The 24,589-nt window shown below is 58.3% G+C and overlaps 1 protein-coding gene across 3 annotated transcripts in view; it reads right to left on the bottom strand.

Annotated features, from left to right (window-relative positions):
• Positions 1 to 5,482: 5,482 nt before the first annotated feature.
• CHST15 (carbohydrate sulfotransferase 15) overlaps positions 5,483 to 24,589 on the bottom strand; it is a 58,385-nt gene continuing 39,278 nt past the window's right edge. For all 3 annotated transcript variants that reach the window (XM_037497812.2, XM_037497813.2, XM_037497814.2), the window contains exons 5-8: positions 22,435 to 22,591; positions 12,834 to 12,990; positions 9,546 to 9,693; positions 5,483 to 8,140 (exon numbers count right to left, since the gene is read on the bottom strand). In XM_037497812.2, the coding sequence (XP_037353709.1) occupies positions 7,950 to 8,140; positions 9,546 to 9,693; positions 12,834 to 12,990; positions 22,435 to 22,591 (653 nt within the window). In that variant the 3' untranslated portion in view covers positions 5,483 to 7,949. The remainder of the gene's footprint in view (positions 8,141 to 9,545; positions 9,694 to 12,833; positions 12,991 to 22,434; positions 22,592 to 24,589) is intronic.

Below are 24,589 nucleotides of genomic sequence, written 5' to 3'. Positions count from 1 at the left end.
GTGAGAGACAGGCTGCCCTTCTCAGACTCGGGGGCCGATGCAGAAATGACGGAAGATCCGCATGGGGGGCCTCGGGAGGCCTCCCCTCAACAGTTACTGCGTTTGAGATTGAAGATGAGCGACTCGGGAAGCGCACGGGCTGGGCACACTCTCCCCAGCAGCGGAGGCCGCGGAGGGCGTTGGGGAGCGGGGGTGCTGGCCGTGACCGTGGGGCAGGGAGCCGCCGCCCGCCCGCGCCGTGGGGAAGCTGGAGGGGAAGGGGAAACACATCTTGGGGGGCTCATGAAAGCAGCTGGGGCTGGCGCGCGTCAGGAGGGGGCCTGGGGTCCAGCCTGCGTGGCCCACCCTGATATAAACTAGCAAAATGTGGGTGCAAGACAGGAGCTGCTTTCTGAAAACCAGGTGGGGAGCTTTGGAAATTTCCAGCAGCGATGTGGAAAACCAGGCCAAGGAACCACCCAAGGAGCAGAGGACTCTGCTTCAAACTGGCTCAGCAAACCAGAGCCCTTGGGCTGCCCCGCCCCCGGGTCCTCTCTCTCCCACGGGCCCTGGGCCACTGGGTCCTTCTCCCAGAGACCCTCCCCGACCCTCCCCGGCTGGGCTTCCCACCAGATCCCTCCCCAGCCTGGTCCCTCCAGCCCTGGGTCTGCCCCCCACTAGATTCCTTCCCAGCTGACTCCTCCTCCAGGAGCCCTCCGGGTCGCCCCCCGGGCGTGACGGGGCCTGTACAGAACCCCTGTGCCCCCCCAGCTCATTGATCTCTCATGTCCACCCTCACCCCCCTGGCCGCTGCTTCTAGGGGAAGGCTCTGCCCTTGGCTGCCTCATCCAGGCCCACTGGTAGCTCCCTCTGAGGCAGCTGCACTGGACAGCCGCCCCCTCCCTTCCCAAGTCCTGCTCTCACGAACCCCCTTTTCTCCCACCTCACAGAGCCCACCTTCTGCCTCTGCCCCTGGTTCTGACCTCCCCTCACCATCATCCAGTAACAGTCATGTTCATTTCTCGCCTTTTGTGATGCGGACCCCTCGGGCCTCCCAGGGCCTCTGGTCCACGACCACAGGGGACTGGGGCACCCTCCACGTGCCGGCCACTGCATCAAAGCCCAGGCCCCACGCCCCCTTATTGATCTTTCACACTCTGGGTCACTGTCCACCTCCCTGGCCACCCAGGACCAGGTGCCAGGCGTCAGGGTCCCTGGGACAGCCCCGGCCTGGAGCACCCAAGGTTACCCAACCCGCTCTGCCCCACCTGCCTCGTCCAGCTCCCCTGCGATCCACGGTGAAGGCTCTCGCTGGCGTGTCCCTCCTCCCCGCGCCCCTGACCAGTCCTGGTGCTCCCCACCTGGCCCTCCGTGGCCCAGCCTGTCCCTGCTCCTGGGGACTCTGAGGAACCTCTTCTCGGTGGCCATTGTCCCCTAGCATGCTGGCCCCCCACACCTGAATTGACCACAAGATCTACATTTTAAAATGCTCCTGCTCCCCCACTACCCCAGCAGCCGCAATGGCGGGAGACTGGCCGCGGGACACGCACCAGCCAGGAGCGCAGGACACAGGCCGCGGACTGAACAGGACCTGTCTGGACGGAGCCGAGGACGTCCCACATTTCGTGGCCAGGACGGAGCCGCCTGCAGGTTGGAGGCCTGGAGACAGGTGGGAATGTTTCGGGAGCAGGTGGCAGGCCAAGAGGTGAAGCTTAGCTGGTCTTCACAGTCGAGCTTCTCCGCAGGACACGTCTGGACTCAGAACCTCGATGACGTGAAATCGTACCCGCCTCCCACAAGAACTGCGTCTTTGCAGACCCACGTCTTGTTACCAAGAGTTGTCCTGCGTGACTACATGCTGCATGTGTCAGTGTGTTTGGAAATGTGTTTCCTGTTACGTGAGGGCTGCATCAGCGCCCCTGCTTGCCTCCTGGGCAAGTAACATTCACCATCTGGCCCTTGTGGAAAACCTGCGTGTGTCCAGAGCAAAAGGCAAGAAGGCATTGAAGGAGCAGGAGGGGCCTGGAGACTCAGGGTCTACTTGGGGGGTGTGGTGGGGCTCGGAGCAGGGTCTGGGGCCTGGGGACGCGCCCTGGCATTGACCCCCATGCTGCCTGGGGGGAACCGAGGAAGATGGGGTAACTCGGGGATGGTGGGGGCCTGGGGACAGGTAGAGAGGTTCAGGCAGAAACATGCCACTGTCCACCCCGATCCCCCACAGGTGCCCTCGCCTGTTACAGTTCCGGTTGGCTTGGTGGCGCTCTGATCAATATCCGTCAGTCACTGATCAATACCTGTCTCCTGCTAGAGCCCAGCTCCACAGGGTCTGCTCTCCCCAATCCCCCACCCCAGGGAACAGTCCACACCGCGGGAAGTCGGGAGGGAAGAACCCAGCAAGGAATTGGTGAATGTGCCAATGCACCCCGCACCCACCTGGCCCCACATCTCTGCAAAGCTGATGTTCAGGAAAGATCTGCGGAAATTTAAATTTTGACTCCAGAACTTTGTCTGGAGCGTGTTCCCTGGGTGCCTTTGGAGCCATCAGGCGGGGCTGAGCCAGGGGCCACGGTCCATTTGACATGGTTCTGCCAGCCCCTCAAGACACCCCGAAACCACCCACATCCTCAGGGTGAAAGAGGCCTCTGCCAGCAGGAGCCTCAGCTCCGCGGCCCTTCCAGCAGGACAGCCCCGCTTGTTCCCTCCCTCCTCCTAGAAGCCCTGTCGCCACCCAGGCCCCAGTCACACCCAGACCCCAGAGGGGCAGGTGGGCAGACACCCCACTGCGGCCCACCGTGGGGTCTGTGAGGTGGGGGCTGAGGGAGGAGGGGAGTCCAGACAGGAAAAGCATCAGGGGCTGGAGCTGGGAGTAGACGGGCAGGCAGAGGGCGCACGGGACGCACCAAAGTTAAAAGCTGATTTTCACGTTAAAAGGGACAAAATCCAAGCTGACATCCTACTCTTTCTGGGGTCAGAGCTGTGTGACCTCAGGCAGGTGTGCATCCTCTCTGATCCCCCATGTCTCATGGACTCCGACACCCAGTCATGAGGCCCACCGACCTGGATGTAGAAAGGACGGTGGTGTCCCCAAATTACGGGGGGGTTCTGCAGTGGGGTGCGAGGGCAGGCCTTGAACCCAGCTCACCGGGATCCAGGCTCTGCACGTGTGCCCCAGAGGGGCAGTGCGGTGGGTGCAAGTCAGACAGTCTCTTTCAAGGAAACAGTAGAGGGGTTTGCTCTTCTCCGGGAGCAGCAGCTGGAAACTCTTCCACGGAGACTCCCCGGCCCAGCCTCTCTGCTCCGAGAGGCCGGGAACTCCTCAGGGACGTGGAGCGCCAGGGCCCGCCGTCCCCTTGCTGGGCAACCTGGGGTGCCTTGCGGAGACCTGCCCAGCTCTGCCCAGGACGGCCTCTGAGGGGCATTCGGAGCACAGAGCCAGAAGCCCCCGAGTCCAGGGGCCACGCGCTGCAGCAGCGGCCACCGCGGGCGGGGAGACACAGAGCAGTCCCCGTGCGCAGACGGAGCCAGACACCCACGCGGCGACCAGCTGCCGCCACCCAGCACGGACTGATCCCAGCGGGTTCCAGGATGACAGGTGGCGACCAAGGCGGGGCCTGCCCAGCCTTCATCCAAGCAGCTAGTTCTCCAGGGACAGCAACATGTGCACCCTAAGCACCCCACCACCCGCAGCTCCCCATCCTTCTGCCCAAGCAGGTCTGCAGAGGAGGGAATGCAGGGGCGGCGGGGGCAGCCAGGGCAGGAGGGCTGGGGCCGGGCCGAGTCGGGCCCGGGACAGAGCAGAGGGCGTGGGCTCCAGTCCAGCTGGGGTCGCGGGCGGTGAGGTCAGCGGTCAGGCTTGCAGAGCAGCCGCGGAGGAGGCTGGGGCCACGGGGATCTCCGGGCCAGGGTTTCTCGGGGACCAAAAACATTCTGTTTCCGCGGCTTTCACAAGCTGCCCCCCTGGAGGCATGACTAAGTGGAAAACAGCGGAACCTCAGAAACTCAACACTGGCTGCTGTGGGTCCCTGGGGAACTAAGAGAAACCGCCTCGGACACACTCGGGGGCCACACCACCCCGAGCTGGGGAAGACACCCCCAGGCTGGGCGCCCTGTGGCTCATCTGGGAGAAACCAACAAAGACCCCCTACGGCGCCCACGTCCTAATCCGGGATCCCGTATATGTCACCTCACAGGGCCAAAGGGGTTTTGCAGATGGGAGCCGGGGCGGGCAGCAGTCCCGGGGCCAGGGGTCGAGAGGCAGACGCCATGTGACCAGCAAGCAGGAGGGGCTGCAGGCCAGGAAGGAATCCCAGAGGCTGGAAGGGGCCGGCGGCAGCTCTCCCCAGGCGCCTCCTGAGGCAGCCAGCCCCACCCTCTGCTGACTTTTGCCCAGTGAGGCCTATTCGGGGGTTCATGACCCCCAGAACTGTGAAGTAACAAACTGGGTGGTTTTAAGCCACTAAGTTCAGGGTAAATGGTCACAGCCAACTGCAGAACATGGACACGGCTCCCCAGGGCCCACGCTGGCCGGCAAGGCCTCCGTCGGGGACCCGCTCCCTCCCTCCTGGCCATGGGGAGCCCTGCCTGGCAGGGTGAGCTCTGGGAAAGTGAGCTCACCACGAGTCCCAGCAGGCTCTCCCTAGCAGGCAGGCACGCCGGCCCCCGCAGGGCGATGTTTCTGGAACAGCAGCAAGATTCCCACCCACGCACCCCGCCTTGCTCCCCACAGGACGCAGCCTGGAATCCCTCCACCAGGAGTGGGCCCGCTTCATTCCCCAAATAGGGTCACTGGGGAAAAGGTCATGGTGTGTGTGTGTGTGTGTAGGGGGGGTACATGGATTTGGGCCTCCCCTGGTGGTGCAGGGGGTTGAGTGCTGCTCTGTGAAGCTGTCCGCAGCCTCTGCAGCGCCGCTTCGATCCCAGCCGGCTGGCGAGGGTCCCACATGGTGCGCAAACCTCTCCTGTCTCCCCGCTGCTCCCCTCAGCAGTGTACTTCGTCAGTCTGCCTGCTCTGCTCCCCGCTCTGGCTCTGGTGAATCCTCTCACCCTCCCGTGCAGCTGGCCTGTACCCTGGTTCTTGTATAAATAAAAAAATCTCTAAAAAAAAAAAGGAAAAGACATGGATGACCCTCATCAGAATGGTCCCTAAGGGCCTGTTCTGGAGTGGTCAGGGGTGTGGCCATACAGCATAGGGTTTGGGGGTACACAGACTTGCCCCCTTGTCCTGTCTGCCCCCCTTCCTCCCTAAAGCACACTGCTGAGAAAAGCCGTTCCTGGCTCCATCAACAGAGATGGGGTCCTCATGTCCAGATCTGGATGCCACCAGCCCCCTCCCCTTATATACGACAGGGACAGAAGGCACTGCAGGGGCGTCACTCTCCCAGGGTGGGTATTTCCGGGACTGGGGAACCAAGCCAAGGTCCACAGTCCCAGGGTCCACAATCCCAGGACGGCCCAGCTGCCAGAACCCCAAAGCTGAGACGGCCCCACCATCCCCTCCTGAGGTTGCCCCCCGCCCCGCGCAGTCAGATGTCACTGTCTGGTGGTGAGGGCTCATACCCAGCGAGGCCACAGCCCTCACAGCCCCCAGGGTCCAACAAGCCACGCTGAGAGGCCCAACGGGGAGCGGCAGGGCCTGCATCACTCAAACCCCAACCCCAAACATGGGAAGATCACTCTGAGCCTGCCCGCGCAGGGTCAGGGCTCACCACCCCGACTCAGCCACGCAGGCCCGCGCCCAGGTAATGCTGCACGCTGCCCCGATAGGGTGAGTCCAGCTCTCTTGCTCGTCCCCAGACGCCGCAGGACCCCCACACAGATGCCCCCTGCAGGCTGGCCAGGGCCGGAGACCCTGCGGGCCGACGATCCGAGGAAGAGCACGCGCTCTCGGGCCGGTCCTGGGTGCACATTTAATTATGTTAAATATTAATAAAAGTCCAGCGTGACTGTGGGTGGATTAACAAAGCTTATAGGACTCGGGAGGATGATCTCACAGGACCCCACACACAGCTGTGGGGAACACAGAGGACGTCAACACCAGGTCTCAGGAGCACCCTGTGTCACTTTAGTTTGGGGTGACAGGCTCGCAGCCGGCCCTGGGAACGCGCCGGGGCCGACGGGAGGACCCTCGAGGCAGCGACAAGCCTTCTGCAGGAAGGTCTTGGGAGAAGCCGCCGCCAGGCGGCCTGGCTGGCGCGGGAGGGTGGGGGCTGCATATATAAAAACATTTGTATAATACACCAAATAATATTGGAAATAATAGCTCCAGTGGCACTTCTGTAAGAAGCAGGTTCACACCGCACGTTACCACATGCATAGCCGTGTGTAAGGAAACCCCGTGCTTATGCGGGGGGGGCGGAGTAGCAAAAGACGTACTGAAAATGACAAGTTGGCTGCAGAGGCGTTAATCCATGAGCGGGCTGGGTCCAGAATGGGGGAGCCTCACCAGCCACGGAACTGAAAGGGAGCCCACTAGGAAAACGCACCCACGCACGCACGCACCCCACACGGCAAATAAATAGGCACACACACTGAGTGATCTCTCCCCACCGCGCGCTGCGCTCGGGCCAGGTTCCCCGGCTGCCGCTGCCCCGGATGCCACCTTTGAGGGAGCAGGGGGCCCGTCCTGAACGTGGGCGTTCGGGACACAGCAGCTCATCCGTCTCTGATGCAGAGACCCCGGCCGAGGCTGGTGGCTGCAGGTGACAGTGCTGCTGGCTCTGGCTGGTTCACAGGAAGTTCCCTTGAAGACACCAGAGTGCAAGGCTTCATCAGGGTCGGGTGTTGGCTTCCATTTCCCCCCATCACATCCAAGAAACCACAAGACCAGTAGCCCAGCCACTGGCGAACCAAGCTGCCAAGTGGCCCAGCATGTTCTGTTAAGAACATGGCTCCCGGCATTCTCTCGCGAGCCCCAGCAAGCCACCCCAACCCCAGGCTTAGCTCACACACTGTTTCTGAATCAGGACAGAGCAGTCTGCTGACTGAGTAAAGGCCTTGGCCACACAGGGGGAACCTGGACCTTAAGCGCAGTGGGGAGCACAGTGTGGGGTGGTGGGGTGGACGCAGGAGAGGGGTGTGGCTCAACCCTGAAGCCTGTAGTGGGCCAGACCCAAGGCCTCAAACACCTGCCAGGTCTCGCGTAACCCCGTGCGCAAGGCGGGCCGAGGACCCGAGACTCTCCAGGACCCGCCAGGGCTGCTCCACGTGGCACTGACAGCACAGGTGTCCCTTCCGATCATAAGCTGAGTTATATTCCAATTATAAACTGAAGAAACTCTTGAGGAAGCATCTGAAGAGGCAGAGAAGAGACGAGGGCTGTGAGTGCAGAACGCCATTTGTGCTGGGGCGTCCATGGGCTCTCAAGCACAGGCGCAGCCCGGAGGCCGGGCCGGAGGTGGCGCACCACGAGAGCTGAGTCGTTCCTTTCTCCCCTCCGGTGAGCAGTGCAGGGAACACGGTTTATATCTGAGTAGACCAAAGGGCTGACTTTGGAGTCAAAGGGGGAGAAAAGGGCCTCTGTTCCCATTCTCTGCCCCCAACGGGGTTAGTGCTCTGAACAAGGGGGTCTCCAAACTGAGTGTGAAGTGTCAGTTCCGGGCTCACCTCCAGGGAGCTCATGCGGTCCCAGCGCCATCCACCCCAGGCTCAGGCTGTCCTGGAAGCAGGTGAGGCACTGCCCCCATGATGCTTCCCATGAACCCAGGGCAGCCCAGCCCGTGGCGGCCCCCCACCTGGCCACGGGGCTCTGGTCGTGGGCTTCCAAGGGCTCAGGCGGGAAGCGCCGAGAAGGGCTGGCCGCAGGCTCTGGAACATCACAGATTCTGAGTGCTTGTAACAGACGCCCGGCGGGAAGGAAGACTCGAATCCTGGGGTTTCTCCTCGCTGCACGTACATCGGTGCCCCACAAAGAGAGGCCTGGAGAGCCTGGTGATGACGGACAGCGGGTGGGCGCGGACGGAGGAGCTCCCGCCTCAGGTCTTCTTCCACGCGAACGCCTCGTCGGCGAGCACCTGTGCCAGTCGAGTGTTGAAGGGGCCGTAGAAGTCCTGCAGGATCTTCTGTGTGACTGGCCACATGGGCCCCAGGTTCCTGTCCTCGGGGCGCCGGGCATTGGAGGCGGGGCTCTTGGTCATCAAGGCCTCTTGCTTCTCACTTAAGGGCCCTGGAATGAAAAGATGAGAATCTTCCCGTGAGGCAGGAGGCCTGTCGGGAAGCAAGAGGAACTTGGCCCCCTCCCCACCAAGCTGTGTTGAGACAGGGGTTTCCCTGGAGAAGATGTTCAGAGACTAAAATGCTTTGGCTGCATCCATGCGAGACAGAAACGGCATCACGAACAGCAGAGGCTACGCCAGCGTGCATGTCGCCTGCCACGCTCGCAGGACTCCCCAGCAGTGCGCCCTGAGCCTCCCTTCATGGCTTCCTTTCCATCTGCCCTTAGCGCGGCTGGCAGCCTGTCCCTGGCTCACCACGCAGCCTGCCGGGCACAGCCCGTGTACTGAGCAGCAGCAGATGGAACCTGCTACCAAGGTTTCTCCTCCAAAGAGCTGATGCAAAGGGCCTGTGGCCCACTGCCGGAGCTCCCCCGGCAGCAGGCTCCAGTGGGCAGAGGCTGGGGAACGAGCCAGCAGGGCCGCCCTGAAGCTGCCACCTGCACGCCCAGCCTTTCACTGGCTCCCCCAAGGCGCTCGGGGAGAATACAGAACCACCACATCCCGGCGCGCGGCGGTTCTGCGCACGGGAGGAAGAGTCCGTCTCTGGGATGAAGACGAGCTGACTAGCATGACCGCCTCTGCAGGTGGCCGAATCACAGAAAAATGGTTCTAAGCCCTCAGAAGGGAAAAGAGATCACGCTCCATCACGTGACGAGCTCTCCAAGGAAAGGGAAAAGGAAAGCAGTGGTGGGGGAAAGATCAAGAAATATTCAACTGCCAAAATGCCCAGGGGAGCAAATCAGAGCTGGGGCATCCCGGGAAGGACGGTGGGCTCCCCTCCAGCCATTCCAGCTCTGCTTTGGGAGCCGCATGCGCCTGGCGGCCCCTGGGCCCAGGAGACACCGCCACTGGTCTTCACCGGGGCCTCCCCGGCCTCCAGGCAATGGCGTCCTCAGTTGCAGGCAGGCGCCCCTCCCCAGAGGCCCAGGAGTGTGATCAGCTACTACCCCAAGGGTCACCACGGAGACAATACAGTAACCTGCCCATTCCCTCCTCCACATCCAACAGCCTCCCAGGACTGCTGCAGCCGCCCCCGAACCCCTGCCCAGCCTTAAGGCTCACAGCCATTTCCTTCCGGGTGAACTTCTGTGAGACTGGAGCCCATCGTCATGACAATGCCCGCCTTCCCTTGGTCATTCCACCAGTTATTGGGCCTTTGAGCCACGGAGTCCCTCTGTGTCCCCCTGCAGGGGACCCCTCGCTGCGGGGCTGGGCCCCACATGCCCCCGGTACTGGTTCACAAGCTGCTGAACAGCCTCCCACTCGACTGTGCCCACTGGCTCTGGCACCTGCACGCAGTCTGGGGGCCACTGTCCCCAGCCCAGGCCCTGCTCCCCGGCTCCAGTGAGGTCATACCGAGGTTGAGAAACTGGAAGACCCTGTGCATGGTGTACTTGACGCTGGACGCGTGGTCTTCCAGGCGGAGGATGAGGAACTGCTCCTTATTAAACACGGTGAGCCAGTCCAAGAGGTACACGGCGTACAGGCCCACCTGGAGCCTCACCTGGGCAAAGGAGAAGGCGCATTACTTCAGGAGCGACACCTCAATACTGCAAGAGGAGATCCCACCCGGGGTGCCCCAGCTGACGACGGCCCTCGGAAGTTGGGTTCTAAACACCACCTGTTTCGCTTCTTGCTGACGGTGAAGCCACACGCAGGGCGGCCTTTAGTCCTCGCCGCTGCGCTGCAGGAGCCCCAAGGAGGCTCCCATCTCAGGGAGGACTGATGAAGGGCGAGGCCCAGACCCCCACCAACTCCCACCATCTCTGCTCCTGCCCAGCACACGACAGCCGTGCAAACACCAGCAGACGCCAGGAGATAAGCCAGGCGAGGTACCCCGAGCACCTGGGCCGCATGGCTGTCCATAACCACAGGTATGTGCACCTCAATGCAGGCAGTGCTCGACCTTGACCTCCTCAAGGGCAGGGACCAGGGCCCTTCCCTGGGCCTTCCCAGCGGGCCTGGGCACTGACCCTGCCAGAAAACAGACATAACAAGACGAAGAAGCGTCCGACAAGCACGGACAGAACGTGCAGCCGCTCGCTAGTCTCCTCTCTCACTGCTCTCTGTCCATTTCATTATTTTTTCAATCGAGTAGGAGGAGGTGGAGGAAGAAAAACCACTAGCCCAGAGACGCCAAATGGAATGAAGACAAGAGGGCGTTTAGGGGGAGGGCCCCATGCACTGAAGACCAGAAAACATCAGTGCTCATGAGAGCTGAGCAAAGCCTTGAGATCAGCGGTGTAACAGGGGGGTCCCCAGGAAAGGGGAAAGTTCCAGGTTCCCTGCCCCACCCAAGGGAGGGTGGAGCAGAGCAGGGAGAGAAGAAGCTGCAGAGGAGACTGAGGAAGGAAGGAAGCAGGATGGAGCCTAGAGACACGTGAAGAAACTGCGCTTGTCTTTTGGTTGTGGACTGGGTGACACAGATGTGGGTGAGACCCGTGGAGAGGTGACAATGGCAGCTTTTATCTTGATGTTGATTTTGCTCTTTTCCTTCCGGACTTGTCCGGTTGTTTGTGACCCTTTTCTGAGGGTCCCCACTGGAAGATGCTTTAGACTTGTAGCAGGCTTTGGGGCCTTGTTCTGGGCCGATCCCATATGGATGGACTTTTACCCACGAGGGGACGGGTCACTTTGGGTGCTTGATTTAGAAACTAGACTCTTTGCCTTTCCTGTCTTGTTTCCTAGTTTTATTAAAGTTCCTTCCCATTAAAGTCTCCTATGTTTTGTGTTGATGCGGCGGATGGCAGAACCCATGTAGAATAGGCAGGTTTGCGGGGTTTGGGCTGCCCCTCTCCCTGTCCTATAACAGCGGCTCCAGCCAAGGGGGACCCTCTTCCACGTCCCTGGGAGACCCACCCACGACGCCCCAGCGCCGACCTCACCACTCCCAGGAAGCCCGCGCAATGTGATGGGGGGAGGCGCCACTGAGGGGCAGCCGCTGCCCGCCTCTCCTCCCACCAAGGCTGGGCTGCATCAGGCACGCGACGGAGCCTGTCGCCACCAAGGCCCAAGTCGCAGCACCAGGCACAGACGCAGGAATGCGTGAAGGGGCAGACACCGCAACCCCAAACATGCCTCCTTGGCACGGGGCTATTTTGAGCTGAAAGTGTTTGAGGAGAGTCTCTGCCCTCCCCGGTCTGCCTGAAAGGACCTAAAACTGCAAGGGTGTCCCCACCGCCCTCCCCACCAGAAAGGACGCAAGTTAATCCCCAGAGACACGTCTTGGCCGGGCGCACCACTAGAGGATTCAACAGGACGGGCCTCTCCAAGACCGGCCCATCCCTTCCGGCTCCCCCGGATATTCCCCTCCCCACAATCTGCTGCCCGAGAAACTCAGCGTCCCTCCCCCTTGTCTGTGGCTGATCACAAGGCCCGGTGCTGTCAGGACGCCACGGAAGCGGGGTCCCGACTCCCCGCTGAGCTACTCCTCTCTGCACCCCGAGCGTGCAGGTGCACCTGGCAATAAACGTCTGTGTTTCTCCCACCTGTCTCCTGCCAGGCCGACTCTCAAGGCCCCAGACAGACCCTCAGCCGGTGGAGGGAAAGGCTGGCTCTCCCTGTACTCCAGGGGAACCGGCCATCCCTCCCGAAACCTCACAACAGCCCGCGAAGCGACATTAATGCCCGCATCACACTGAAGCTTCTTGTGGAAGTTGAAATGGTGGCGATCACACAGCCCGTGGACGCCTGCTGGGAATGCAGCCCTCACCACTGTCGCCAGCTGTCCGCGTGCAAAGCCCACCCCTCCCACCCGTGTGGACGCGGACCCTGTGTTTAAGCCCATTTGTGTCTTTCCCCCCAGGCGACACACTCTGGCAGGACAACCTGCATCGTACCTACTTCCTCCACATCCCACCTTCTAGGTAAAACGGCTTGATGACAAGGCAGAGGAAGCAAAACCTCTCGACCTCGACCCCCACCACAGCTGGAAGTCCCCTCGCCTCCGCCTCAAGCACACCTACTCCCGCTTCCACGTCACGTGGAAGCGCCGGCACTGGCCTCCCCGCCCACCAAACCTGCTGAAAAGAAAGGCCCTTCAGCAACCCAGGGAGCTTCTGAGTAGAAAACCAGCCCTCAGCTGAGCCCAGCAAGTCACCATGAACGGCTGCTTTTGCATATGAAAAGGCAAGACGCAGACAGCTATAATCTTGGAGGAAAGCAAGAAAAAAGAAAAGGGGTCCATGAAAAGCTTTCCCCGGGGAGACCCTGCGAAGAAGCACTCCAAGTCACGGGGGTCATTTTCAAACCACAGAACAAGCCTCCATCTGAGAAAGATGCTCTTAAAGCAATTGGAGGGTCCGTGTCCTCGCCGCTGCCAACTGCCAGGGGTGTTCTGAGCCCCGCTAAATGGCAATCTTCCTAAATGAGCCTTCATTCTCTGGAAGAGGAGGAGCCAGCATTGTCACCAGGAGCGATTAGCAGGGAAGAAAGCAGGGCGCCAGCTGAGAGGGCCCATCCGCTTTTACAGTTTTTACACCCAGGAACATTTGTTTTTGCATTCGACACCCTGAAAGGCGTGGGGAGAGGCATCTGCACATCAAATGCGGCTCTGTGTTTATATGCTAAATCCAGCCCACGATGCCACTTGCATAACAACCACGGAGTAGCCGATGTGGGGGGCAGGGCTCCCCGGACACTCACAGGCATGGCGTTGTTGAGGGTGTTGTTGTAGACGCAGGCGCGCAGCGAGTAGTCCAGCACGCAGCTCTCGAACAGCTGCAGCGCCTCCGTCACCTTCTCGTGGAAGTCATCCGCTGATTTATTGGAACTTGCAAAGTAGAGGTAGTCTGAGTACAACCTGGGGACGAAGGACACGGTTAGTTTTGCCACCCGCAAAGGTGAAATTGCGCCATTTGGGTGACAGTGAAAACCAACCAACGTGCAGTTACAGTATCTGGTTTTGTTCATTCAAATACAACCATTTTCCTTTGTTCCTCTGCAGACAGCCACTTCCACCTCCCCTCACAGCTCGGCTCTTCTGCGCTGAGTCCACCCTGGCCCCAGACACACACAGAGCAGGAGGCTTCGGGCTGACACCAGATCACAAACATTGTAGCAAGAGAGGCCATGACAATTTTATGTTCCTCCCGGACCCTCTCTCCACCCCTGGAAGCAACAATAACAAGCAGATCTGCCCCTTTCACAGTCTCGCAGCCCCCACCAGCGTCCCGGGCCTGCCCGTGGCCGTCGGGATGCTGAAAAATACACACGTGTGGGATGTATCTTTCAACGGTGGTGAGGACCTATTTTTAACCCGATTTAGAAATACCCCACTACGCGTGTGCTCCCCGGATCTGCTCACACGGATCACATGCATGTAACGACGTTTCCATCCAGGAACTGACAGAGTCTCCGTGACTGAACTTCTGAACACGAGTGTCTGTCTTTGTATTTGAACAAAAATCCTGCAAGAATTTTTCTGGCAGAACATGGCTTCCTAGCAACCCGGGAGCCAGATTCATGCACCCTCAAGATCTGATGGGGTTCCTTCCCCGCCTCACCCTCAGTTGAGCCAGAGTCCCCCTAACTCTGACGCTGCTCTCAGTAATTTTCCACCCGCAACACCCCTCCGGTCTGCCCTCACCCCAGAGCCCTGGCCCCCTGCCCTGCCTTCCCTGTCTGTGAAAAGTGGCAGAATCATGACTGTTTTGCTTATTTTAATTCTCTGCAAAAAAAAATTTTATTGTACTTTCGACAGCATAGATTTTTTTACACCATGGAATATTTATTTTTCTGCCATCAGATAAATAAAAAACAAAATACAGCAGAGTAGTAAGCAAACTTCTCACCTCGAGTCTCTGGATAAATCTCCCCATCAGTCCTGACTGACAGTCACAACCCCCAGAGGGGCCCTTTGTTATCAGCTTCTTCCTTTCAGGGAGCACTGTTCAGGTCCCCCCAAAGAATTAAGCTAAGGCTTTATAAAAATGTCTTCTCGGAGCAATGCCACAACCCCCACAAACCCCACAACCACTCTCTGGAGAAAAAGACTCAGGCAGTAACCTTGGATGAGTAAAAAGCCGGACGTATTAAAACCATTCAGAAAAAGTCAAGGGAGACAGCAAATATATCAAGACTACTTATCCACTTGGACCTCAAAAAGCTGAAGCAGGCACACTGTGTGAAAAAATTGAAATGTAAATTTTAGTCTTTAAAATCAACTGGACAATCAGGAAGTGGGGGTCAGAGGCCAACATGGAAAATGCAGAAGGGATTTATTTAGTTGACATGAGCTCTCAATGAATCATGACAGAACGACAGGGACACTGCTGCAAACTCAGGATGCATTAATAGAAGTATGACATTGAAAATGTGGGAGGGTGTCACTCTGCTTTACCCTGGCAGGTCAGGGCCCCAAAGGATGTTTGCCTTTGGCAACAACAGCCAAAAGGTATGGGGGGGAGCAGTTCCACCTGGGGGAGCAAGACTCAGCAGGAAGGATGTCAGCTTCAATGCGAAGAGGCTGTCCAGGCCTGATAGACCCGTCCCCTTCCCCTGAGGGACTGACTAGTGAATAGAAGGTTTGGTAAAAAAGACTGCTCTGATACAAGGGAAAACATCTCCAGCTGGGGCAGTCCACTTAAGGACAGGAAGAGCAGCAGAGGCTGGAGGAGACACAGGGCCCTGGGCAGTGTACAGCCCCGACACCCTCCCAGACCCGAGTTTCATGGCTGCCCGGCTCCCTCCTGCTAAACCACCTCATTTTCTTACTCTCAAACCATCCTGAACAGATGGGCGTTGCATTTGGCCAGGACTGTTTCCAACAGCAATTCCAAATATAAGCCCAAACGCATTCCAGGCCTTCTGTACTGCGGTTATTTTGGAAGGTTGCTGGGGCAGCCGTGACCGTGGGCCTGAGCTCAGAGGCTCGGCAGGGTTCTTTTCCTGGGAACCCCATCCTGAGACCCCAACACTGGTGGGAGCAGAACTGGATGTGTTGGGCGACAGGGGGTTCCTTCAACCCGGTGTCCCTGAAAGGGATCTGGAGGGACTGTGTCTCTTCCCAAGGGACAGAGGGCCGGCCCCCGGGGAGCCTGAAAGCCCAGTAAAATCTGACCCTGCGGCCATCGAGTTGATTCAACAACACTGATGGGGCGTGGGCCTGAAACTGAGCCAGCAGAGAGGGGCCTACAGGCCGCTGAGAAATAGGAGCAGCACTGCGCAGGGGGGCCCTGCCAGGCTCGCTCGCAGGAGGGGTGTGTAGCTCCTGAATCCTCTCCACTTCCACCCCCAACACGGCCACCCCCACATGGGGCTCTCCCTGCTCATGACCGCCCTGGGGGCTATTTACGGCCATCACCCGACTCGGGGGGCTCCCACGGCCACACAGACCAGGGGCTTTGGGCTGGGGCCCAAGACACCCCACCAGCCTGACCCCAAAGCCCATGGAGCTCAGCTGACTAGGTGCGGTGCTGGCGCTGAGCTGAGAGTCGGGATTTTGTTGTTTTGATGTTTTTATTGTTTTAGGTGCAGAGCGACTTGGAAGGAGAGTCAGTTCTGCTGCCAAAGTGCTGAGGGCCTGACGGGAGACTGGCACGGCATGGGCACGCAGCAGCGCAGCACGCAGACACCACAACCAGCACAGCCACTTCACTGGCGCGGTCGGGGGCAGACGTGTGTACGGAACAGCGTGTCGGGCAGCCAGGAAAATTCCAGCGACCGCAAATCGACCTCCAGGTACCCAGCGTAGAGCCAGGCCCCACCATGGTCCTCTATCACTTGCAGTTAAAATTCACTGCTTCCTGCAAAAGCTGTTTTAACGATTTTTAGGGCTTTAGATGTTTAGTTTTTGAGCTCAGGTTTTAGTTGAAATTCTTAAATGACAATGTGCCCCTCCACTGGCCTTCCCTGTATGTGGAGGCCCCGGAGAGTCCCAGCTGCTGCGTGGCTTGGTGGGAGCCTCTCCTGCGCTGGGTGTCTCTCCCAGTCACGTCATTTGAAATTAAGATTTAACCCATATATGGTGAGAGTCACCCTGTTGAAGGGAACCAGCCATTTTCGGGAAATGCACAAAGCTGTGCAACCATCACCAGTCTAATTCTAGAACGTTCTCATGCCTTATGCTGTTTTTGACCTGTCGGTCCCCAAAGGCCCACATCAGGAGTCACTGAGACCACCGAAGCACCCAGAGGTGGGGCAGGTGCCAGGTCCCAGTCGGGCAGGTGCCACGGCTCCGCCCGCCATGGCTCTGGCCTGACGCCCGTGGCTGCTCTCTGGCTCCCAGAGGACGGAAGCGGAGGCTGATGCGGCAGACAACGGGGAGGCTGGCAGCTCCCCACGGGGTGTGGCCCCACTTCCCGAGCTCCCACCACCCTGGCCAGCTGCTCCTTGGCAACTCCCACATGCGAGGCCACACAGCTGACGCGGGGCACCCCAGCCCTCATGGTCCCATAGCCACGTGGAGGGTCGTCTACGTGGCACGAAGTGGCTTCCAGAGCAATGTCCTCGTCCTGTACCACCTGCCCACCGGGCCCCTTCAGCTCCCTCCCAAGCCTGATCTTCGGTCCTTGGCCGAAGTTGGCCACGAGGAGGATAGGGGCCCACGCAGGCAGCCCCGAGGACCCTCCTCTCCACAAGCCACCTGGCTTACAAGCACTCTCGCCCCTGCGCTAGGTGTCTGCCCAGGGGAGCACGGAGGAGGGGGCGCTGCCAGGCTCAGGCAGTGGCAGAGCCAGGCCAGAGCCCCAGGGTGTGGCCCTCACCGACCACTGCCTCCAGGGCTGGCCAGTGTGTGGCCAGGGCCACCGCCCCTCCTTTGGAACACTGACCAGCCCCCTCGGTTGGGGTGGGAGGTCCCTAACCCACACTTGGCTCCAGACTCCCCTCCAGAGCCCTCCCGTACCCCACCAGCCCCGCCTGGGTGCACGCCTCACCTCAGACCATCCACAGGCCAAGACCTGGCGGGGCCTCCTCTCCATGGGCCCCTGGCCACACACCGCCCTCAGCAAACAACCCATGTGGGAACACTCAGGACTGACGGTGACTTTGCAAACCTCTCCCCTCAGAAAAAACAGAGCTGAGTACACGGGGACCTCAGCGGGATGCTTTTTCTCCATCTAAAGCTCGATGCGGCTCTGAACAGCTTCAGAGACACCCTCACACAGGCCCAGCCACCCTGGCCCAGACACCGCCAGGGCCCCCCACGTCTCCCCAGGAGGCCTGAGGCCAAGCCCGCCCTGAGGCTCCGGGCTCTGTCCTGTGAAAGGGTGTCAGGCCACCATGAGGCCCAGGTGAAGGTGACCGACACCCAGCCAGGCAGCCTTGGGGAAGCAAAATGCCTGGGATTGAACAGGCAGCTTAGAGACTCCTCAATCTCCTGCAGACAGCTACTTGGGCCTCTGACACCCCCAGCGCCCCAAAAAAAAGGTACCTGAGAGGGGAGGGGGATGGAAATGGATCTGTGGCTGCCGCCATGACCTTCATACTGCCAGTGGCTTTTCCTGCTCCTTCTCCTGCCCACAGGGGACTTCACGGAATTCCCCTTTTTGATGCTCTATATTAATAATTAATAATTAATCCAGTGGAGGGCCTCCCCGGTGGCGCAGCGGTTGAGCGCTGGGTTGCGAAGCTGCCCGCGGCCCCTGCGGCACCGGTTCAATCCCCGGCTGCTCCCCGGCCACCGGAGGAGGGTCCCGCATGGCGCGCAGACCTCTCCTGCCGCCCGCTGCTCCCCTCAGCAGTGTACGTCGGTCCTTCTGCCTGCTCTGCTCCCCGCTCTGGCTCTGGTGAATTCTCTCACCCTCCCGCACTTCTGACTGTGCCCAGTGCTTGTATAAACAAACAAACAAACAAATAAATAAATAAAAACATGCCTCTATAAAAAAAAAATAAAATTAAAAAAAAATAATAATCCAGTGGCAATGAGGAACAGCCAGCTCTTTAAGCCACGTACAAATGTGTTACGGGGAAACAGGGGACCCTGGGAGCCCGCTCTCTCTGCCACAAAGCACCCACAGGGTCCCTCTGCTGCCCACCCGCGCCCAGCCACCGGAAGCAGGCGAGGTGTTTGGAGGGCTGAAGACCCACGCTTGGCTGGAGTGAAGGTCCAGGGCAAGTCAACAGCCCCCCGACCCCCAGTTCCAACCACATGTGGGCACCACCCTGGGCAGGCGTCTTGCTCTCCCTGACGTGTGGCAAGTGACGAGTCCATCCGGCCCACAGCACCACAAAGACCGGGCCGGCTGTGGGCATCATCCTGCTCATGCCTTCCAGCCCAGTCCCTCCCAGGAGCTGCCCCCTACCCAAGCTTACACCTCCCCAGGGCTTACACCAGCCCCCGTCCAGAGACTGCTGAGCACTTCCCCGGTGGCTGAGACCTGAGTCACACCCTAGCCCTCCTGGCCAGACCTGCCCTGTCACCCCTCACAGGGCTTGTCCCCTTCACCTCCTGCACCCTGGCAGCTGACGGAAGGCAGGGGTGAAAGCTGGGCTCCTCCTTCAGACCGAGCAGGGATTAAATCCCTCTGGCCACTTTCCAACCAGGTGACTTGGACAGCTGACCTCACCCTGCTGGGCCCACACGCCTCACCTGTGAACTCATCACAACACCTCTCACCTGCTGGCAAACTTCAAAGGAGGCTCTGCCTGAGCCAGGCTTGAGGGGTGCTCAGTTAACACCAGGGGACATAATGGGGGGCTAGCCCCACCCCCTCTTCTAGGCAAGCCTCAAGGACAGCAGATGGGCAGGACTTTGCTCTCCATAACTAGCATATCTGGGCACTCAAGAAGTAACCAGTGAGTGGGTGAATGAGTGCTCCTTGGTTATTATTATTATTATTAGCTACTATTGTGACATAACATAATAATATTAACTAATAATTATATAATATTTTCCCACTTACCCAAGACTATGTAAATGTTACGTGTAATAAATCATTTAATTCTCATAATCCTAGAAATAGGGTTGCTATCCCCCATGTCAACAATGAGAAAGCACAGAGAGGTTAAGGAACTTGCCCAAAGTCACACATCCAGTGAGTGGCAGCAGGGGTGAATGCAGACCACGGGTCCCCCAAGGCTGTCTCTATCACCTAGATGCTCACCACCCGCCTCCCCGCAGGGGAATGAAATCCATGAAACCAGACCCTGTCCACAGGCTTAGCCCTCCTGCGACTTTTGTCTGAACGCCCGACTACAAATAAATGGATACATTTCATTAAGCACCTCATTCCATCCCTAGTATATCATAAATAGATTAATTATTTAGCCAGGGTCGTTAAAATATCAGATTATATAACAGATGAAGAAACTACTGCCCAGCTCCAGGGCTGACGGCACATGGGTCAAAATCAAGTTCTTCCTCTGTTCTGAGCTGAGCTCTCTGACCCTTTGGGCACCTCATAAACCCCGAGGGACCCACCAGGCGATACTCCAAGCAGGCGTCCAAGCACAGCATGCGGAGAAACCCCAAGGTGCATGGCGGGAAGACCCTCACACGGCGCACAATCTGCTCCAGCGTCGCAGGGAGGGATGAGCCAGGTTGGAGGGTCAGCAGCTTCAGCCATTTTTCACATGTATTGGGGCTGTAACTGCCACTGAGTTAAGAGCCATCCCCCCAACCACCTCACAGATGAAGAAGCAGGAGGCTGATGGGACAAGCGCTTGGAAAGAACCGTCTCTCCACTTAAGGATCGAATTAAAAGAAGAAAAATCCTGCTTGTAATTGGGGACTTCTTTTCAATTAATTAACTGGGCCAATTTAGCCCAGAAATGCCTTGCATTTCAAACTGTCATTATCTCCTACAGAGAAACTTGTAACTAGAATTCCCGGCTGGCCCCTCTGACCGTGAGAACCAGCCCGTCCACTCCGGCCCCAGCTCTTCGTTCTCTGAAGGGCCTGACTGACTGTTAACATCTTTCCCTGGAAACACAAAGGGGACTTCATTCCAATGACTATTTGAGCATTTCCAAAACCTCCACCTGTAATCAATGGCAAGGAAACAAGATAAATGCGAATCTCAGACCAGAAACTAACGTTCCCCTCACCCCGGGCCCGCCTCTCCAGGCCGGTGCGTAGAAGGACAAGAACAACTGGGTCCAAGCCCAGTGGGGCCGGGTGACCCAGGGAGCCTCCCTGGCGGAAGGACGGTAGGGCTGGCGGCCAAGACCCATCTAGACCGATGGCCTGAGTGTTTGTTTCTTCAAGAGAGACCCAAACAGCCAACACTCACCGTCCTTCCCGGCCAGGACGAGGCCGAGCCAGCCATTTCCGATAGGTCACGAGTCACGGGTTTAAAAAAGGAAGACATTCCTATTGTCACATATTTTTATAAATGTTTTAAAAGTGATGAAACAGCTGCTGCTGTCAGCAACCCCGCAGAAAACACCCAAGAACACAAATTCAGGCCGGGGGGCGCGGGGAATGCTGGGCAGGGGATCACTCTGGAACGTGGATTTGGCTGTTTCTCCTGTGTGAGGCTGGTGCCTGGGGTCTTGCAGGATCAGAGCAGAGGACAGAGAGAGCAGGTACAGTAGGTAACGTCTAAGAGGGACCCAAGGCCCCCGCTTCTTGGCTCTGTGACAGCCTCCCCAAGCGGCATCTAACAACAGAATGTGGGAGTGACGGGGGAGCGTCTCATGGTCACGTGACAAAGATCTGGCCTTCTGTCCAGCAGACATTGCCCCTCTGGGCAGCCACATGGCGAGGTCCTGGCCTAACTATGGAGGGCAGCCTCCAGCCAACAGCCCAAAGAACAGACCCTTCTTCTGGGCGCCAGAGGACTGAATTCTGCCAACATTCCTGTGAGCATAGGTGAGACCCTTCCCCGTACAGCCAAAGTTCTTACCCTGGACCACCTTCCTTCTTTGTTTACTCAGCAAACTCTTACTCAGTCTTCAAAACCTAGTCTGGCCTCACCTCCTCCAGATAGCCTTCCTGCACGTTCACACTCACGCTCACACATGCACACTCCCCTGCATAGATAAGGTGACTAGAAGAAAATATGAATAACCGTTATCTGGGGACATGTTTCTTTAAGAGAGTTTTCCTTACAGTTTTTAGAAATTCCCACAGCATATGCCCCAGCCGTCCCTGACAAGGACACCAGCCAGAAAGGCGTCGGGATGGATCAGTTCCCAGGGCTGCCATCACAGACCCCCACCAACCACAGCTCAGGACAACAGGCATCTCTTCTCTCAGTCCTGGGGGCCAGAAGTCTGGGATCGGGGTCAGTAGGGTGGGCTCCCGGGGCTCCAAGGAAGGGTCTCTTTTCACTTTGCTCACCAGGCCTCTCCCCGTCTCTCGACACCCCCGTGTCTGTGCCCAATTTCCTCCTCTCCTGAGGACACTGGCCAGTGGAGCAGGGCCCATCCTAATCCAGCAAGACCTCACTTCACTGAGTCCATCTGCAAAGACCCTACTCCCAAGCAAGGTCAAAGTCACAGTCACACCTGGAGGGAGTGAACATACACCCGGGGGCCGGGGACGTAATTCCCCCGCAGCCAGCCCGCAGTAGTGAGACACAGGGGCCCCCACACTGGAGAACCACACAAGGAAGGCCAGCTCCAGGGACCTCCCACAGATAGACCCACTCTCAGCAATGGAAGAACATTTGTGCAGTGTCCCGAGCTGGACTGGCTATCTTGGTGGGGAAATGGTCCAGACTGGAGGCCGGGGTCACTGACCTGGTGGGTCAGAGGAGCGTGCGACTAAATGACTCTGAGGCCCCATGGGTGTTAGTCACGCAGTGAGCACCGCCCAGCGCCGGCGGGTCACCCGCACCTGTCTCATCCATATCGGCCCGCTCGGCCTCAGCCACGCTGGCGGCCCCTGCTCCTTGGACAAAGCAGCCCTCACCACCATTTTCCCTTTCTTCGGTCTCTCGAGGAAAGTGGGAGATGGCACTTTCTGAGCCAGCCGGGGTAAAGGCACCCCTCCAGTCAGGACACGGGAATTCTAGGCGCTCACCCTGGGAGAGCCCTGACACCCCTCTTCCTGGATTTTTCTCATGTCCCGACTATACCCAAGGGAGATAGTGTCCCCACGTCAAAGCCGCCCAAGCTGAGGCCCACTGGCCAGGCTCAGAGTTACTTAGGAAACAAGCCCCAATTTGTTTAGACACAGTGAAGATTGCCCCAAGAATAACATTTACATAAGAAATAGCAGTGACATTGCACGTTAAGCTTGTTTATTTATAAAAAGAAAAAAAAAAACAGGCAAACTCTTGCTTGCGATGAGAAGGAAGAGTGGTTTTCAAAACTGCCTTTTCTTTCGCCCCCTAAATAAACGCCTCCAGCGGCTCACCTCTCCACGGGGTCCCGCAGCATGACGATGAGCTTGGCGTCCGGCTGGAAGGCATGGATGAAGTCTTGCGTCAGGAAGGGCGGCTCGCCCGCGGTGCTGTTGTCATAGAAGAAGGTCCAGGCGTTGTTGTCCCACATGGTGGAAGCACTGGCCTCCCCTGGAAACAGGACGCTGCAGTGAGGGGGCTGGCGCTGCATGAGGGGCCAAGCCTCGCTCCCTGCCTTCCCCGGAAACAGCCGTGGCTGTGACAGTGACTGTGACGGGCGAGCTGAGCACAGGAAGAGCACCCTCAGCCCAGGCACGCCCCCACCCCTCCATTTTGAAATCAAGGTGGCCCCCGAGACACTGAGCTCCCCTCGCCTCCCAGATCAGAGTTGAGGGGAAAAACTCCCCCAGCTCTGTCTCCCAATTTCACGATGTTTCACTTGGCTCACCACGCATAGCTCCGGAGCGTTTTAAGGGGCCACTAAGAATGTTCTAAACAGTTTCCTTCAAAAAAGCGTCAGGAATAAAGGACTCATTTGGGGAAGCTGGTCCTCCTTATGAGACCGGATGCAATGGGCATCAGGCCTTTTTCGAAATCACATCGTCATTCCCAGAGCCCGCTCCAGACCAAGGAGAGGCAGGTCAGCAGGAGGCTGGTGGGCAGTCTCGGGCCTGTGTCCGGTACGCCCGCCACCCCATGCCCGCAGCTGGCACTCACACAGCTCTGACCAGAGGGGCAGAAGCCAGGGCAGACATTGATCACGGTCTGCAGGAGTGAAGGATGAAACGGCTCAGCCTCCATTCCAGGACAGGGGTGAGGCCAAGACAGAAGCTGAACATCCCTCTCTCAGCTGATTGAACCAGTTCTGATTTTTTAGGGCAGGCTTCAGAGACTCAGAGGAAAAAGCAAATCAATGCATCATACACTCAACTGCCTGGCACTTTACATAAGGCGATGTGACAATTCTGGAGTGACTTCCTCGGGGGAAATCGCAGCCACAGACCCCTAGCCCCTCGACTAGGGGTGAGCGTTCGCAGGGTGCAGCGGCCAGCAGGGCCCCGTTTATTCCACCAACTGTGTGATCACACCCAGGTGAGCACCTCTGTTCTGGTCTTTATTCTTTTTTAAGAAATAACCCCGCAGAATACAGAAAAGATAAGTCAGCCAGGGCCCTTCGAAAATTCTACTCACAGCAAATGAAGGCATATCAGTGCAAGGGAAGTACAGAAAACTTGTCAAATCTCAAGAGTGAACTGGTTCCATGACCATGGGGGCATCTGTCCCTCCACCTGCGGTCTGTCCAGCCACCCATCACCTCTCCACCCAGAAAGCATTCATTCGGTGCCTAACAAGTGCTTGCCACTGCGCTTGGAATTGGGGGCAGATAAGAGAATTGCCCTCCACTCTTTGACCTTGCCAGCTAAGGAAAGACCCCCAAATCAATAAACAACCAGAGCCCAATTTTGCAAGTTCAATGTCACATAGCCCCATGACAGGGCAGCAGGGGGGCCAAGAGCAGAGTTGGAGCCTTCCTAGGTGTCTAGAGAACCCAGCCATGGAGCCCTGCAACTAGTCTTCAGCCCAGGCCACTGAGGAAAGGCAGGCCGGTGGGCCACAAGGAGGAGCAACACCCTCCCCCAGGGTCCAGCCAGAGGAAGCCCTGCAGAGCCGGTTGGCGTTCTGCAGCAGCCCAGGCCAGATCGGTCCAACAAGCCATGTCACAGCTGTGCAGACTGTTGCAGAGACAGGCTGACCCGTCACATGGCTCAGGGCTGGCCAGACCGGCTGGCCACCTGCCTTCAAACTCCCCCACTCTACCTGTGGGTGCATCAGCCTTTAGAGGTCTTCCTTTCTAAATCTAGAAGTATATAAAATTAGGAAATCAAACACAGGTTTTCCTGTCTCATTTATTGTCTTAGGCTCCACTTCCTGGCCCTGGGACACATATTTTTCATTCTTTCATGAGGACGTGAGCTTTTCCTAGAGGCTTACAATGTGAGAGTCATGGTCAGATATGCCTGAGACTTGTGGTTTGGACCCAATGTTGCAAGAAAACAGCTAATGGCCAATCTACACTGATGGGGGCGGGGATGGTCTCCTCTGGCCCCAGGACTTGATTTCCTTGAGCTAAAAATGAATGAGTGAATGAATGAATGAATGAACAGGGGT

The sequence above is a fragment of the Talpa occidentalis genome, unplaced genomic scaffold (assembly GCF_014898055.3).
Source record: "Talpa occidentalis isolate TD23 unplaced genomic scaffold, MPIMG_talOcc4v2.1 talOcc4.8, whole genome shotgun sequence".
NCBI lineage: Eukaryota > Metazoa > Chordata > Mammalia > Eulipotyphla > Talpidae > Talpa > Talpa occidentalis.
This window is presented reverse-complemented; position numbering and strand designations above follow the sequence as displayed.